Source organism: Rhinolophus sinicus, chromosome 16, assembly GCF_057876585.1.
Source record: "Rhinolophus sinicus isolate RSI-liver-muscle chromosome 16, RSI-T2T, whole genome shotgun sequence".
Taxonomy (NCBI): domain Eukaryota; kingdom Metazoa; phylum Chordata; class Mammalia; order Chiroptera; family Rhinolophidae; genus Rhinolophus; species Rhinolophus sinicus.
In genome coordinates, this window is record NC_142516.1 from 136879615 (window position 1) to 136895580 (window position 15966).

At 36.2% G+C, this 15966-nt stretch overlaps 1 protein-coding gene across 1 annotated transcript in view; it reads right to left on the reverse strand.

Annotated features, from left to right (window-relative positions):
* Positions 1-8091: 8091 nt before the first annotated feature.
* Positions 8092-15966, reverse strand: part of CDC16 (cell division cycle 16) — a 30727-nt gene continuing 22852 nt past the window's right edge. Inside the window, exons 15-18 of the mRNA XM_019742114.3 lie at positions 14825-14886; positions 13625-13760; positions 11751-11841; positions 8092-8576 (exon numbers count right to left, since the gene is read on the reverse strand). Of these exons, the coding sequence (XP_019597673.1) occupies positions 8317-8576; positions 11751-11841; positions 13625-13760; positions 14825-14886 (549 nt within the window). The 3' untranslated portion in view covers positions 8092-8316. The remainder of the gene's footprint in view (positions 8577-11750; positions 11842-13624; positions 13761-14824; positions 14887-15966) is intronic.

The following is a 15966-nucleotide window of genomic DNA, read 5'->3' on the forward strand; positions in this document are numbered from 1 at the left end:
TAACCGATTGACAAACAAATGGGTACATGGCTTTGCTATTCGGAATAGAATAAATGTACCAGAATTGAGAGCAGAAATTGGCCAGCATGGTAGGTTCACTTCAGCTGTCTTTAGGCGCTCAGGTGTCAACGCTGACTACCTTCTGGATGGCGTTACAGGCTGGGTTAGAGTAACGAATAGACCCACAGCACCCACAAAACAGGGCCTACAGAAGGTTTTCCAATACGACTTTTACTCAGCTTTTTGGGGCTCTCAATGAATGGGACAGCAACCAAGCCAGATTCACGTTTGTATACTTTTCTTTTACAAACATGCAGGCAGTGACACTTTTGGTTAGAATAACATATATGGAAGTTTTTCGTTTTTAAATGCTATATTTCATACTTTCTCACTTTTCTTTATGCATGTTGGCCATATTTTATTCACAGCACTTTTATCCCAAGAATTTCAAGTAGAAATCAAAAAAGAAACCAGAAAATGGAGTAAGTGAGGCATTAAGAGATGAAGGGAGGGGCTGGCCGGTGGCTCAGGCGGTTAGAGCTCCATGCTCCTAACTCCGAAGGCTGCGGTTCGATTCCCACATGGGCCAGTGGGCTCTCAACCACAAGGTTGCCAGTTCGATTTCTGGAGTCCCGCAAAGGATGGTGGGCTCCACACCCTGCAGCTAAGATTGAACACGGCACCTTGACCTGAGCTGCTGCTGAGCTCCCTGATGGCTCGGTTGGAGTGCATCCTCTCAACCACAAGGTTGCCGGTTCAACTCCCTGGTGGGCTGTGCCCGCTGCAACTAGAAACAGCAACTGGATCTGGAGCTGAGCTGCGCCCACCACAACTAAGACTGAAAGCACAACAACTTGAAGCTGAACCGCACCCTCCACAACTAAGATTGATAGGAGAACAACTTGACTTGGAAAAAAGGCCTGGAAGTACACACTGTTCCCCAATAAAAGTCCTGTTCCCCTTCCCCAATAAAATCTTTAAAACACAAACAAACAAACAAAAAAGAGATCAAGGGAGTCACTCCATCCAACAAGAATATACTTATCAAGAAAATAGGGCACTTTCTGGGCACTTTCTGCAGGATGGAGCACAAATTAGTCCACAAGATAAGTCTTAATACACTTAGAAAGATTGAAACCAAGTATCTTTTCCTACACAATGGAATGAAACTGGAAATTAATAATAGAAGGGAATCTGGAAAACTCACAAATATGTGGAAATTAAACTACACACTCAAACGGCCAATGGGTACAAAATCACGAGAAAAATTAGAAAAATATCTTAAGACAAATGAAAATGAAAACACAACATACCAAAACTTATAGGTTGAAGCAAAAACAGTGCACAGAAGGAAAAAATCTTAATTCAATAACCTAACTTCATACCTTACAGGAGCTAGAAAAATAACACCAAACTTAACCCAAAGGTAGCAGAAGGAAGGAAATAATAAAGATTAGAGTAGAAATGAAATAGAGACTAGAAAAACAACAGAGAAAGTCAACAAGATCAAAAGTTGGTTCTTTGAAAAGGTATACAAAATTGACAAACCTTTAGCCAGATTGACTAAGAAAAGTAAAAAAGAGACATGAGACTCAAATTACTAAAATCATAGAAGGGAAATTGTTACTGACTTTAGAGAAATAAAATGGATTATAACAGGATAATATGAACAACTATACACCAACAAATTGAATAACCTAAATAAAATGGACAAACTCCCAGATACATACAAATTACCAAAACTGACTCAAGAAGAAATAGCTATAACAAGTAAGGAGGTAGTATTAGTAATCAAAAACCTCCAAACATATAATAGGAAAGCCCAGGACAAGATGACCTCAGTGGTGAAGTTTACCAAACGTTTAAAGAATTACCACCAATTCTCAAACATTTCTAAACAATTGAAAAGGAGGAACACTTCCTAATTCATTCTATGAGGCCAGTATTACCCCAATACCAAAGCCAAAGATACTACAAGAAAACTACAGACCAATATCTCTAATGAATATAAACATCTCAACAAAATATTAGCAAATTGAATTCAGCATTATATTAAAAGGATCATACACCATGACCATGTAGGATTTATCCCAGAATTGTAAGGGTGGTTCAATACACAAAAATCAATGTAATATACAATATTAATAGAATGAAGGAAAAAACACCTGCAAGATGTTATATAAATGAACCAAAGATGGCTCTTGTATACTGCTCTCTATGCTGTTTACTTCTTCACAGCGGGCTGGAATGGTTAGCTCCAGTCCACTGGCACCAAATCAAATTTTTACACTCGCAATTATTTTAAATATAGCCCAAACAAGATATCTTTAGCCATTTAGAGCCTGCCTGTTCTGCATGCCTGGCAAAACTACACCCAGCATCCACTAGCATAAATAAGAAAAACCCCGGGCTACAGAAGACTCCAAGCTGCTGCTGCACTGAGGATTTCTCTAATGCAGGGACTCCCTGCCATGTTGCTACTACTACATCACCAAGACATGTGAACCCCCTCTGTAATTCCCCTCCCCCAGGAGTTCCCTTGCCGTGGTCCCCTTCTGGGTGGAGGTCCCACACTGCTGTCTTTGGAAGGGGCTACCCCCTCCTACAACTTGTCAAAGCACAGCTTAAAGAAAGCTACCCCAAACAAAATGTGCTACTGCCACCTCATGGTCATGTCTTTTCCTTGAACAGACCTGAAAATCTAGAACTCATTACATCTGACCATCTCAATTGATCAAAAACAAAGCATTTGATAAAATCTGCACCCTTTCCTGATTAAAAACAAACAAAAAAACCCACCACACACTCAATATATTAGGAAAAGAAGGGAACTTCTCTAACACCACAAAGGGTATCTGAAAAACTCACAGCTATCGTCATACTCAATGGTGAAAACTGAAAGCTTTCCCTACAAGATCAGGAATTAGACAAGGATGCCTACTTCTGCCACTTCTATTCAAAACAATAGTGGAATTCTAGCCAGAGCAGTTACACAAAGAAAAGAAATGAAAAGAATCCAAATTGGAAGGAAGAAATAAAACTATCTCTATTCGTAGATGACATGATCCTATTATTGAGAAAACTCTAAATAATACAATGTACACACACACACACACACACACACACACGCACAATGTTAAAGCTAATAGATACATTCAGGATACAAAGTCAATATACAAAAATCAGTTGTATTTCTATACACTAGGAATGAACAATCCAAAAAGGAAACTAAAAAAACAATTCTATTTACAATAACATCGAAAAGAATACTGAGGAATAAATTTAACCAAGGAGGTGAAAGACTTGTAAATGAAAACTGCAAAACCATGAAAGAAATTAAAGACATAAATAAATGGAAAGACATCCTGTTCATGGATTAGATGACATAATATTAAGACATAAAAATTCAGTAAAATCCCTATCAAAATCCCAATGGCTTCCCCCCCACCCCCAGAAATGGAAAAAACTACCCCAAAATTCATATGAAAATTCAAGTGACTCACAATATCCAAAACAATCTTGGAAAAGATCACGTTTGGAGGACTCACACTTCCCAATTTCAAAACTTTCTACAAAGTTACAGCAATCAAAACAGTGTGATACTAGCATAAAGGATATACATATGGACCAATGGAATAGAATTCAGAGCCCAGAAATAAACTCTCTTATTTTTTGACATGGGTGCCAAGACTATTCAACTGGGAAAGGACAGTCTCTTCAAGAAATGGTGCTGGGAAAACTGAATATCCACATGCAAAAGAATGAAGTTGGACCTTTAACTTACATTTACAAAAATTAACTCAAAATGGATCAAAGACCGACAACTAAGAGCTAAAACTATAAAAAAGAAATCTTATAAGAAAACATAAGTGAAAATCTGCATAACCTTGGCTTTAGCAATAGTTACATAAATATGACACCAAAAGCAGTCAACAAAAGAAAAACTAGATAAACTGGACTTCATTAAATTAAAACCTTTTGTGTATGAAAGAACACTATCAAGAGAGTGAATAGACAACCCAAAGAATGGGAGAAAATATGTGTAAAACATGTATCTGGTAAGGGTTTAACATCCAAAATCTGTAAAAGAACTCCTACAACTCAACAACAGAAAGATAAACAACTCAATTTCAAAATGGGCAAAAGACTTGAATAGACATTTGTCCAAAAAGATAAATAAATGATAATAAGCACATAATAAAATTAAAAAGAACAGGAAAAAGCTTTGGTAAGGGTGCAGAGAAATTGAAACCCTTGTGCTTGGCGGTGGGAAATGTAAAGTGGTACAGCCACATGAATAAAGTTGCCAGTTTCTCAAAGAGTTAAGCACAGAATTATCACGACAAAACAATTCCACTCCTAGGTATATACCCAAAGAATTCAAAACAGGGACACAGATATTTATACGCCCATGTTCCTAGCAGGATTATTCACAATAACCAAAAGGTGGAAACAACTCAAGTGTCCATCAACACATGAATATGTAATATACATATAATGCAATATTATTCAGCCATAAAAAGAGAACGAAGTTCTGATAAAAGCTATAACATGGATAAACCTTTAAAATATTGCACTAAGTAAAATAAAACCAGACACAAAATGACAAATATTATATGACTCCACTTATATGAAATTATCTAGAACGAGCAAATTCATAGACAGGAAATAGATTAGAGGTTACTGGCTGGGGGGAGGGATGAGTAGGGCTGCTTAATCAATACAAAGTTTCTGTTTGGGATGATGGAAAAAAATGGAAATAATGCCACTGAATCACACACTTCAAAATGATTAAAACGGCTATGTCCACACATACACACAATCATTTCTTAGAGCAATTCAGGTTTACAGCAAAATGGAACAGAAAGCAGAATTTCCATATACTCTCTGCCTCCCCCTTCCCCCATATTCCATCTTGAACTGGTATCGTACATTCGTTACCAAAAGTGATATATATTATATACATATAATATATATATCATGTGTGCACATGTGCACACATGACCATAATAAAGAAAAGACAAAACAATGAAAAACACAAATGGATGGGGCCTGTCACAGGGACACAGGAACCAACCTGAAAGCCATACAATAAACAAAATTATATATATATATATATATATATATATATATATATATATATATATATATATATATGTTGTTTCTTAATTTTTTATTAGTTTCAGGTATACAAAACAATGTAATAGACATTTATCATTTATATCCTCCACAAAGTGATAACCCCCTCCCTCAATCTACTATCCCTCTGACATCGCGTAGTCATTACATTTCCACTGTCTCTATTCCTAATGCTGTACTCCGCTTCTTGTAACCATATATATATATATATAAAATTGTATATATATATATATGTAACCATATATATATATATATAAAATTATAGTTGACATTCATTATTGTTCAGCTTCAGGTATACAGTGCAGTAATCAGGCATCTACATCTTCCCTGAGGTGGTCTCCCTAATAAGACAAGTGTCCATTGGATACCCTACAAAATCTTTACATTGATTACATTCCCCAAATTGACTTTCATATCCCTGTGGCGATCTTGTGGTTACCGATTGTGCTTTCTAATCCCCTCACCTTCCCCCTTATCCCCACCCCCCTCCCATCTAGCAATCCTCAATTTTTCCTCTATGTCTCTGAGACTGTTTCTGATTCGCTCATTCATTTATTCTTTTCTTTAGATTCCACATGTGACATCATATAGTATTTGTCTTTCTCTGTCTGACTTATTTCACTTAGCATAATGTTCTCTAGGTCCATCCATATTGTTGCAAATGGTAAGATTTCACTCTTCTTTATGGCTGCGTAATACTCCATTGTATTAATGTACCACTGTTTCTTAATCCAGTTGTCTACTGATATATCAGTAAAAATCTTACTCCAGGTAATGTCTGTAAATTTTTTCCCTATATTTTCTTCTAGGAGTTTGATGGTTTCAGATCCTACATTTAAGTCTTTAATCCATTGTGAATTTATTCTTGTATATGGTGTAAGGAAGCGGTCCGGCTTCATTTTTTTGCATGTGTCTGTCCAGGTTTCCCAGCACCATTTATTGAATAGACTGTCTTCACCCCACCGTAAATTCTTGCTTCCATTTTCATAGATTAAATGACCATATAGGCACGGATTTATTTCTGGGCTCTCTATTCTGTTCCATTGATCTATGTGTCTGTTCTTATGCCAGTACCATGCTGTTTTCATTACTGTAGCCCTGTAGTATAATTTGATGTCAGGTATCATTATACCTCCCACTTTGTTCTTATTTCTCAAGATTGCTGAGGCTATCTGGGGTCTTTTATATTTCAATACAAATTTTAGGATTATTTGTTCTATTTCTGTGAAAAAAGTCCTTGGTAGTTTGATATGAATTGCATTTAATCTGTATATTGCCTTAGGCAGTATGGACATTTTAATGATATTAATTCTTCCTATCCATGAGCATGGTGTGTTTCCATCTATTTGTATCTTCTTTCATTTCTTTCTTCAGTGTCTTATAATTTTCTGAGAACAGATCTTTCACTTCTTTGGTTAAATTTATTCCTAGGTTTTTTATAGTCTTTGAAGCAATTGTAAATGGGATTGCTTTCTTAATTTCTCCTTCTGATATTTTATTATTGGTATATACAAATGCAACTGATTTCTGAATAATTTTGAATCCTGCTACTTTACTAAATACATTTATCAGTTCCAATAGATTTTTGGTGGAGTCTTTAGGGTTCTCTCTATATATATCATGTCATCTGCATATAATGACACTGTTACTTCCTCCTTACCCATTTGGATTCCTTTTATTTCTTTTTATTGTCTGATTGCTGTGGCTAGAACTTCCAGAACTATGGTGAATAGAAGTGGAGAAAGTGGGCAACCTTGCCTTGCTCCTGATCTTAAGGGGAATGGTTTTAGCTTTTCCCCATTGAGTATGATGTTAGCTGTGGGTTTATCATATATGGCCTTTATGTTGAGATATGGTCCCTCTATTCCCACTTTCTTAAGAGTTTTTATCATAAATCGTTGCTGGATTTTGTCAAATGCTTTTTCTGCATCTATTTATATGATCATATGATTTTTATTTTTCATTTTGTTAATGTGGTGTATCACATTGATTGATTTGTGGTGGTTGAACCACCCTTGCATACCAGGAATGAATCCCACTTGATCATGGTGTATGATCTTTTTAATGTATTGCTGAATTCTGTTCGCTAATATTTTGTAGAGGATTTCTGCATCTATGTTCATTAGGGATATAGGCCTGTAGTTTTCTTTTATACATATTTTTTAACCTAAAATATAAAATCCATATACGTGAGTCCATACTGATGATTAAATAAATGGAAGAGACAACTTTTCATTAGGGAATAATTCCAAATAATATGTGCAGATATACTCCCTTCCAGAGGGTGGAGCTTAAACCCTGATTCCATCAAGGGTAGCCCGTACTTAGTGATTGCTTCTAAAGAATAAAGTATGGAAAGGGAAAAACAGTAACTTTATAGCGGAGAAAGTGAGCAGACACCATTGTAACCAAGTGATCAAGGTTAACACCATTTTTGATAACTCAAGTTAATATCATGTACCCCCGACATGTAATGAGAAAGATACTCATGTCTGTCGTATTTTTTCCCCTAAACCTACAACCCCAATCCAATCATGAGAAATACATCAGGCAAATTCAAATTGAAGCACATTCTACAAAATATCTGACCACTCCTCCTCAAAACCATCCAGGTCATGACAGATAAGAGAAGTCTGAGACACTGTCAGGCAAGAGGAGCTTAAGGAGACAACTAAGTGCAGTGTGACTCTAGATGGGATGCTGGGGCAGCAAGAGGACATTAGTAGAAAACTGGTGAAATCCAAATAATGTCTGGAGTTTGGTTACTAGTAACATACCAGTACAGGTTTCTTAGTTATAACAAAGGTTTCATGGTAATGTAAGATGTTAACAATGGGAAGAAACTGGGTGAGGGGCATATGGAAGCTCTCTGTACTATCTTTGCAGCTTTTCTGTGAATCTAAAATTAGTCAAAAATAAAAGTTTATTTAAAAAAAATAAAAAGACGTAACAGATAGTTTACCTTCTTTATTTCACTATGTATAATTATTTTGTAGGATCAGAAAACATCTGTTGCAAAGGTGTGTTATCCAGTCTTTTAAGGCAGGTCTCCATTCCTAAATGTAGAGATGTAGTCCAGATTCATTTTAAGAAATGGGAAATTCTTAAGACATGACAAGAATGTGAACACTGACCTACTCTACTCTAGGACAAAATGAAATCAGGACCGATTTGGACTCACGTACTGTGGTCTGACATAGATGTCTCTAACATCATGTCACTCTCATTCATTTCAATTTCAAAGGTTTCTTCCAAGGAAGGTCTAGAATCTGGAGTTTTCCTTGAGGTTTCCAGTGGTGCAAGCCCCGTTTCTTCTGTAGTCTGTTTTTCTACTTCAAATTCCCTGAAATCCCACGGAGGTGAAATAATGTTTTTTAGTGTCTTCATTGTATGCACATCAAAGTCATAACATTTTAATTTGTCTTTAATGTCTGCGCCTAAAAAAAAAACAAAACACCATAATAAGAAATTCCGTCACTTATCTGTTAAATCCATTGTTACATAACACTGTCTCTATCATTAAAGCAAATGGTACTTTTAAGAGCACAAGTATAGCTCAGAAAGAAAAAAATGTTCCAATCATTTTCCTTCTCTTCCGTTTTTATTACCAAGGGAGACTGCTGGGAAGACTTCTATCAGGTTGGTGCAAAAGTAATTGCGGTTTAACAGGTTAAAAATGCAAAAACTGCAATTACTTTTGCACCAACCTAATAGAAGCACATGCAGTTTCAGCTGCAGCATGGCTCAATAGCTACCCCATTTTCAAAGCCCCTTAAATACGGATAGGAACCTGTGGGTGACTTTTTCTCAGCTGTTACAAACAACAACTGCCTGTTGGCGTTGGTATAGTCACAGGTCTTATGCACATAAAAACCACAGTAAAGGGAAATACATTTTCCACATATCAAAATCTTAAGAATGGAAAAGACTTTCAACAGACATATAAGGTTCAATCATTTCTGATATAAACAAAATGACAATTTTACACAGTTCAAACTAACAGTTTTCAGTAATAGGTGTTCTGACAGATAATGACATACAAGCCTTCTAAAATGAAAACAGTACCGCATGGTGACTATAGTTAATAATACTGTATTGCATATCTGAAAGTTGCTCAGAGAGTAGATCTTAAAAATTCTCATCATCACAAGAAAAAAATTTTCTATGTATAGTGATGAACCTTAGCTAGGCTTACTGTGGTGTTCATTTTACAATATACCCAAATATCAAATCTTTCTGTATACACCTGAAACGAATACAATGTTATATGTCAATTATACCTCAGTAAAATAAAAAGTAGCACATAATGAACGATACACTTGGAAATCTTCTCTGTAAGACCATTACCTTTGTGAGGACAGGCAAAATGTCTGTCCTACTCAGTGTCCTGTCTCCAGACTTTACTTAGTTGTATAGGAAAATTCTGCATGTAATCCCCACAACTCTTCCTTGAACAAATGAGGGAACTCAGGCTCAGACTTGCCCCAAGTCACACAGCTACTGAGTGGCAAAGCTAAGATTTCAACCAAGGGTATTCAGGATGCCAGAACTCAAGCTTCTTTTTCTTTTCTTTTTTTAACTTTTAAAAGCTGAGTCACAACCTACAAATTGTAAAGTATACACACATGGATGAATTCTCACATATGCATATACCCACAAAATTAGCACCAGACCAAACTGGAACATTTCCAGCTCCTAAAAAAAAACCACTTCATGCCCCTTCTAGTGAATGCTTCTCTCTTCCAAGCCAGACGTAATCACTGCTTTGATTTTTCTATCACTACTTAGTTATGCTTTATACTAATCTTCATATAAATGGAACTAATCAGTATATATTCTTGGTCAAAAATTGTGAGACTTCACCTATGTCACAACATGACTCAGAAGTTAGTCCTTTTAATTGTGTAGTGTTCTACTGTATCAGTATGCCACAATTTATTTCTCCATTCTACTATTGGTGGGCATTCAGTTATTTCTAGTTAGATGCTATTATGATTAAAGCTGCTATGAACAATCTTGTGTGTGAACTTTGGCTTACGGAGGCTGAAACATGTTTCTGTTGGGCATAAACCTGGTAGTAGAACAGCTGCATCATAAGGTCAGTACAGTAGATCACTACCCTAATACCGCCCCCGCCAGAGAATTGCACCTCCCAGCACCTATGCCCTTGAATAACTTCTTCCCATGTTGACTGTACTTAATCACATTACTCATCTTGATGATTAGAATGTGATAGAAGTGATTTTGTGCAACGTCCAGCTTTCAAGAGGTCTTGAAGCTTTAGTTCTTGTCCTTTAGAACCCTGCAACCACCACGCTATTCCAAGCCTGGGATAAAAGACCCATGGAAAGGCCCAGCTGTGTCAGCTAAAGTCCCCACCTGTGTGTAACACCTTAGACCATAAGCCCCACCAACTGCTTGCCAACCACAGTAGCATAAGTGAATGAGACCAGCAAATGAGCCAATAACCCACAGAACTGGGAGAAATAACACATCTTTGTTGGTTGGAGTGGGTTGTTAGGCAGCAACAGATGACTGATATAATAGGCCTGTTTAACTTTAGTAAATACGTTCGTTGAACAATTTTCCAGAGAATTTTACCTGTTCATAACCCCACCAATAATCAGTAATATATGAGCGTTCCAGCAGCTCTGTATCATTGCCAACATGAGGCACTATCAGTATTTTTAAGTTTTAGCCATTCTGACAGGTGTGCAATGGTATCTCATTACGGTTTTAATTTCATTTCCCTAATAAGTAATGATATTAAGCACCTTAATTTGCTTTGTAACTATCTGGATATCCTTTTGTGAAGCTCCTGTTCCAGTATTTTGTCCATTTTTGACTGAACTTTTTCTTATTGATTTGTAGGATTTTTTTGTATTACAGACACAGGTTATTTGATGAGTCTGTGTTGTGAGGAACTTCTCCCAGTGTATGATACGCCTTTTCACTCTCTTAATATGCGTGTTTTTAATGAACAGTTCTTCTATTGAAGGCTAATATAACATTTTTTGCCTCTATGGTTTTACGTCCTGTTAAAGAACTCTTTGTCCGCCCCAAAGTCCAGGTCTCGCTGCACCTTCCTTACCTTACAATGTTCCTAACTAAATGAGTGTCCAAGTAAGCAATTCCACCCAAACTTGTCTTATGACATGCTTATCATTTAAAAAATTTGAAGAATTATAGAGCACTGTAATGGGAATGCAAGCCAACTTAATATTCCACTGAAATATAAAGATTAATATGCCATCCCTGTCTTATAAAATATTAAGGCCAGAGCCCTTTTCTTGTTTATTAGAAAAATGTCTCCAAGATTTTTCCATGATGCAATTAGATTGATTCTTGATATCACAGTGCTTAAACCATATTCTATAATAGTATTTTGCATATAGCAAGTACTCGAATTTAAAGTGAATGAATACTTAATGAGTCATTAATTCCCACAGCATTGTTCCAGCAGAATAAATGGAGTTTCTTATATTAATGTAATTAGAATGGTTAGAAAGATAAACTTAGAATCTTACATAAAAATTTAAGAAACCTTAACAGAGACATACAACAATCTGAAAAATGTAATGTAATGTCAATGAGAATAATTATAATCTTACCAATATAAGCTTCAGAATCACCAATGTACATTTCAATGCAATGACCAAGCATTGTAACAGAGAATGTATCATCGCGCCTAAGACCAAGGGCCTGCCAGAAAAGATTCAGCATGGTTATCATAAGAAAATGTATTTCCTTCTCTTTTGTTTAAAAATATTCCTGCAAAACTCAATTCAATATACTCCAGGGAATCCAGGTTGGGGCTAGAGGGAGGTGAATGGGGACACAGCTAAAACAAGAGTGGCCGTGAGTTAGTGATTGTTGAAGTTGGGTAATGGGTACATAAAGGGCCATTACACTATTCTATTTTTATGTTTAAAATCCTCCACCTCCAATAAGATTTTAAAAACTGTATCGCTACAGAGAGCCCTCTAAGCCTTGGTATTAAATCACAGAAAAGAAATAAATTATATAATATTCAAATATGCATACAGAGTGTGCCAAAAAAATGTATACACATTTTAAGAAAGGAAAAACTGTATTAAAATTATAATAATATATACTGATAACAAAAGATGAACACAAGTCACGTTTCACTTCTACAATTACAAAAAGTGCTCAAAGTGGTTACCATCAGCATAATTTAGTACAGCTTTTTCTTTTCTTAAAATGTGTATACATTTTTTTGGCACCCTCTGTATTTGAAAGAGGACACAAACCAGAAAAGTTGCTTAGCCTACGCCTCGACTAGCTCAGCATTCTAGTTATCAGTGGCACCTTGAAGACATCATCTTGCCTGAAAATTTCTAACCAACCCTTGAAAATCAGTTAGGAATCTATCACTTATGAATTTATCTTTGAAATACTGCATTTCCTCATTTTTCATCTTTCGCCAAACATCATTATCTCATTGATTCTAAGACCCACAATTTTTTCAAATTCTAACATTTCTGAACTTGGGATGTCCTACAACTGGTGGGTTCTTACTATTGCTGTCAGCTGGCACAGTCATGATAAGGGTGTCTGTGAAAGCAGCGCAGACTTAGTGGCCACATGGATGGCACAGACTAGACCACAAACCATGCGAGGAACACACAGAAGATACGTGACTTGTGGTTGTTGTCTAAAAACCTTCTGGCAGCATAAGATTTGCAGGGCCAATGTCTTTGGCTGGAAGGAACCTGATTCAAAAGCAGGGTGTGTATGCTGGCACCAGGACAATACTTTAGGAAAACAGGGATATTCACCACATGGTACAAAAGTGATTTAGAGGAACCAAACTCTGATTGTGAAGAACTGAATAACTTAACTATTTATTTCACTTATACTTTCTTTTTTATGTAGGTATTAGAGTGATCCCTGGTAAAATCTATACTGTAATATGTACAAAAGAGCATGTTTTCTAATTACAAAAAAACAAAGTGAAAGGAAACAATTATGTTAAAGTTTAAATGGCAGTGTATTTTTTTGTGCGTGGTCATCTTGCTTACTAATGATGTCTTTGATTTGATGAAATACAGTGTATGGATTAAGGAGAGACTCCTTCCTTGTAATGAACGCAGATTGTTTTGTTCATCTATTAAAGTGATCTAAGGGAATTAACATCATAAATAGACTAAAATTCTCGAAGGTCTCTCATTGTGCAACATGAATTTCTATACTCCCCGCCAAGATGTAACGCCCAGCTTGGACTGGGCTGACAAACATCACTGGATACTATTACGTCTCACTACACACACACACGAAAAGTCTCACATTTGTTTCTAATACACAACATGCACATGCTTTTCTCTGCAAAGAAGAATAAGACACAAGGTCCCCTAAAAAATTTTTAAATGGTAAAGTAACAAAACACTATCTAGAAAAGATCTTTTTTAAAAAAGAAGTGGTAAATGTCAACCAGATTTAAAGGTAGGTAAAACAAAACACGTACTGTGTGGAAATAGTCCACAGCATTTTCAAAGTTGCCCATCAGACTATGGATATACCCTATGGCAGAATAGGTGGATGCGTTTTGAGGAATTAACACCAATGCCTGACGGTGATAATCCAATGCCTCCGCATACTTTCTGTGAGAGATGAGAGGGAGTCGGGAGAGGAACAGAGAATGGGAAGAAAGAAAACAATTAGTGGGTACAGTAAAAGTACTAAATTCCTAAGCCCAAGATAACTATTCATCTATGTAAACACATAAGAAACACTTTCCTATATCAGAATAACAATTGAGACTGATAACGTGCCTTTACATCCACTTTTGTGTATCTCAGCACCTCCATGAAATGTATTTTCCTGCCTCGCTCACTCAGGTAGCTGAGGGTAGTCCTGCAGGGACGTTAGCTGCATCCTTTTGCCGTGCGTGGCACCTGATCGGAACCAGACTCTAACCTTGACTGTTGGGCCTGTGCCCTATCTCAGGGTAAGGCCTCTTTATGTGAAGTCAAACCTCCCACACCAGCAGTGGTTAAAGGCAACCAAAAAGTTCTGCTTTTAGGTTGAAAGGAGTTACTTGGAATAGCATTTCCAAAGTTCTCTGGAATACATTTCCTGTAAAATCTTTTGTGAATGTGAAAAAAAGGGTTTGTGCTTAATAAAGTTTGGGAAATGCTACAGCTCATAATGCATAATAAAGACTCCAAGAAATCCTGAAATAGAAAAACCTGTTAAATTTTGAGTAACCTAGAGTTTCCTAAAATTGCTTATTAATTTTAAACTTTGACTGCTTTTCTGTGGCTATTGACATTAATTAAAAACTTCTTATTTACCAAAAGAATCTATTTTTCAACTACCATCTGTTTATCATATCAGAAAACTGGTATCTAGAGGAAAGTAGTGAGTTAGAATATAGATATGATTTTAATTAAATCCTACTGTCCTAATTCTTCTAAATTAATTTTGAATGCTAAATTCTCTTCAATATAAGAAAAGAAGTTACTATAATTTTCAATATATTACTAAAATAAAATTACACCAACAGAGATAATAAAAACAATTACTTTGATGCTTGTTATACCTGAACAGCCAAGTACAAGAAAGATGGAGGATGTCATAAAATAAAAATACGGAAAAAGCTACACAAAATTAAGTAAACTTGTACTCACAAAGAATATTTCTGAAAATGCTCTACTTCACTTACTTAAGTTTTCTGCAGACATGCCCCAAGTTGTTCAACAAAGGTTCCCACTTGTCAACAGTTACCTGAAACACAGCAACATCAAACCCATGATTTACCTACGTCACTTTTTCTTCTTTTATTAGCTTCAAGAATACAAAACAATGTAATAGACATTTATCATGTATATCCCTCACAAAGTTATAACCACCCTCTCCCAATCTACTACCCCTCTGACATCGCATACAGCCGTCACATTTCCACTGCCTATATTCCTAATGCTGTACTCCACTTCTTGTAAATATATCTACATATATATATACACACACACACATACATATATATTTACAATAATGAATGTCAACTACAATTATATACATATAATAATTGTAGTTGACATTCATTATTGTTCAGCTTCAGCTTCAGGTGTACGGTGCAGTGATCAGGCATCTACATCATCCCTGAGGTGGTCTCCCTAATGAGACTGATTGTGCTTTCTAATCCCCTCACCTTCTCCCTTAACCCCTTTCCCACTCCCATCTAGCAACCCTCAATTTTTCCTCTGTGTCTCTGAGACTGTTTCTGATTCGTTCGTTCATTTATTCTTTTCTTTAGATTCCACATATAAGTGAGATCATATGGTTTTGTCTTTCTCTGTCTGACTTATTTCACTTAGCATAATGTTCTCTAGGTCCACCCATATTGTTGCAAATGGTAAGATTTCATTCTTCTTTATGGCTGCGTAATACTCCGTTGTATAAATGTACTACTGTTTCTTAATCCAGTAGTGTACTGATGGGCATTTCGGTTGTTTCCATGTCTTCGCTATTGTGTATAGGGCTGCAATAAACATAGGGGTGCATACATTTCTTCGAATTACAGTTTTGAATTTCTCCGGATAGATACCTAGGAGTGGAATTGCTAGGTCATAAGGTAGTTCCATTTTCAGTTTTTCAAGATACCTCCATACTGTTTTCCATAGTGGCTGCACCAATCTGCAATCCCACCAACAGTGCACAAGGGTTCCCTTTTCTCCACATCCTCACCAGCACTTGTGGTTTGATTTATTGATGACAGCCATTTTGACTGGGGTGAGGTGGTATCTCATTGAGGTTTTTATTTGCATTTCTCTAATGATTAGTGAGGTTGAGCATTTTTTCATATGT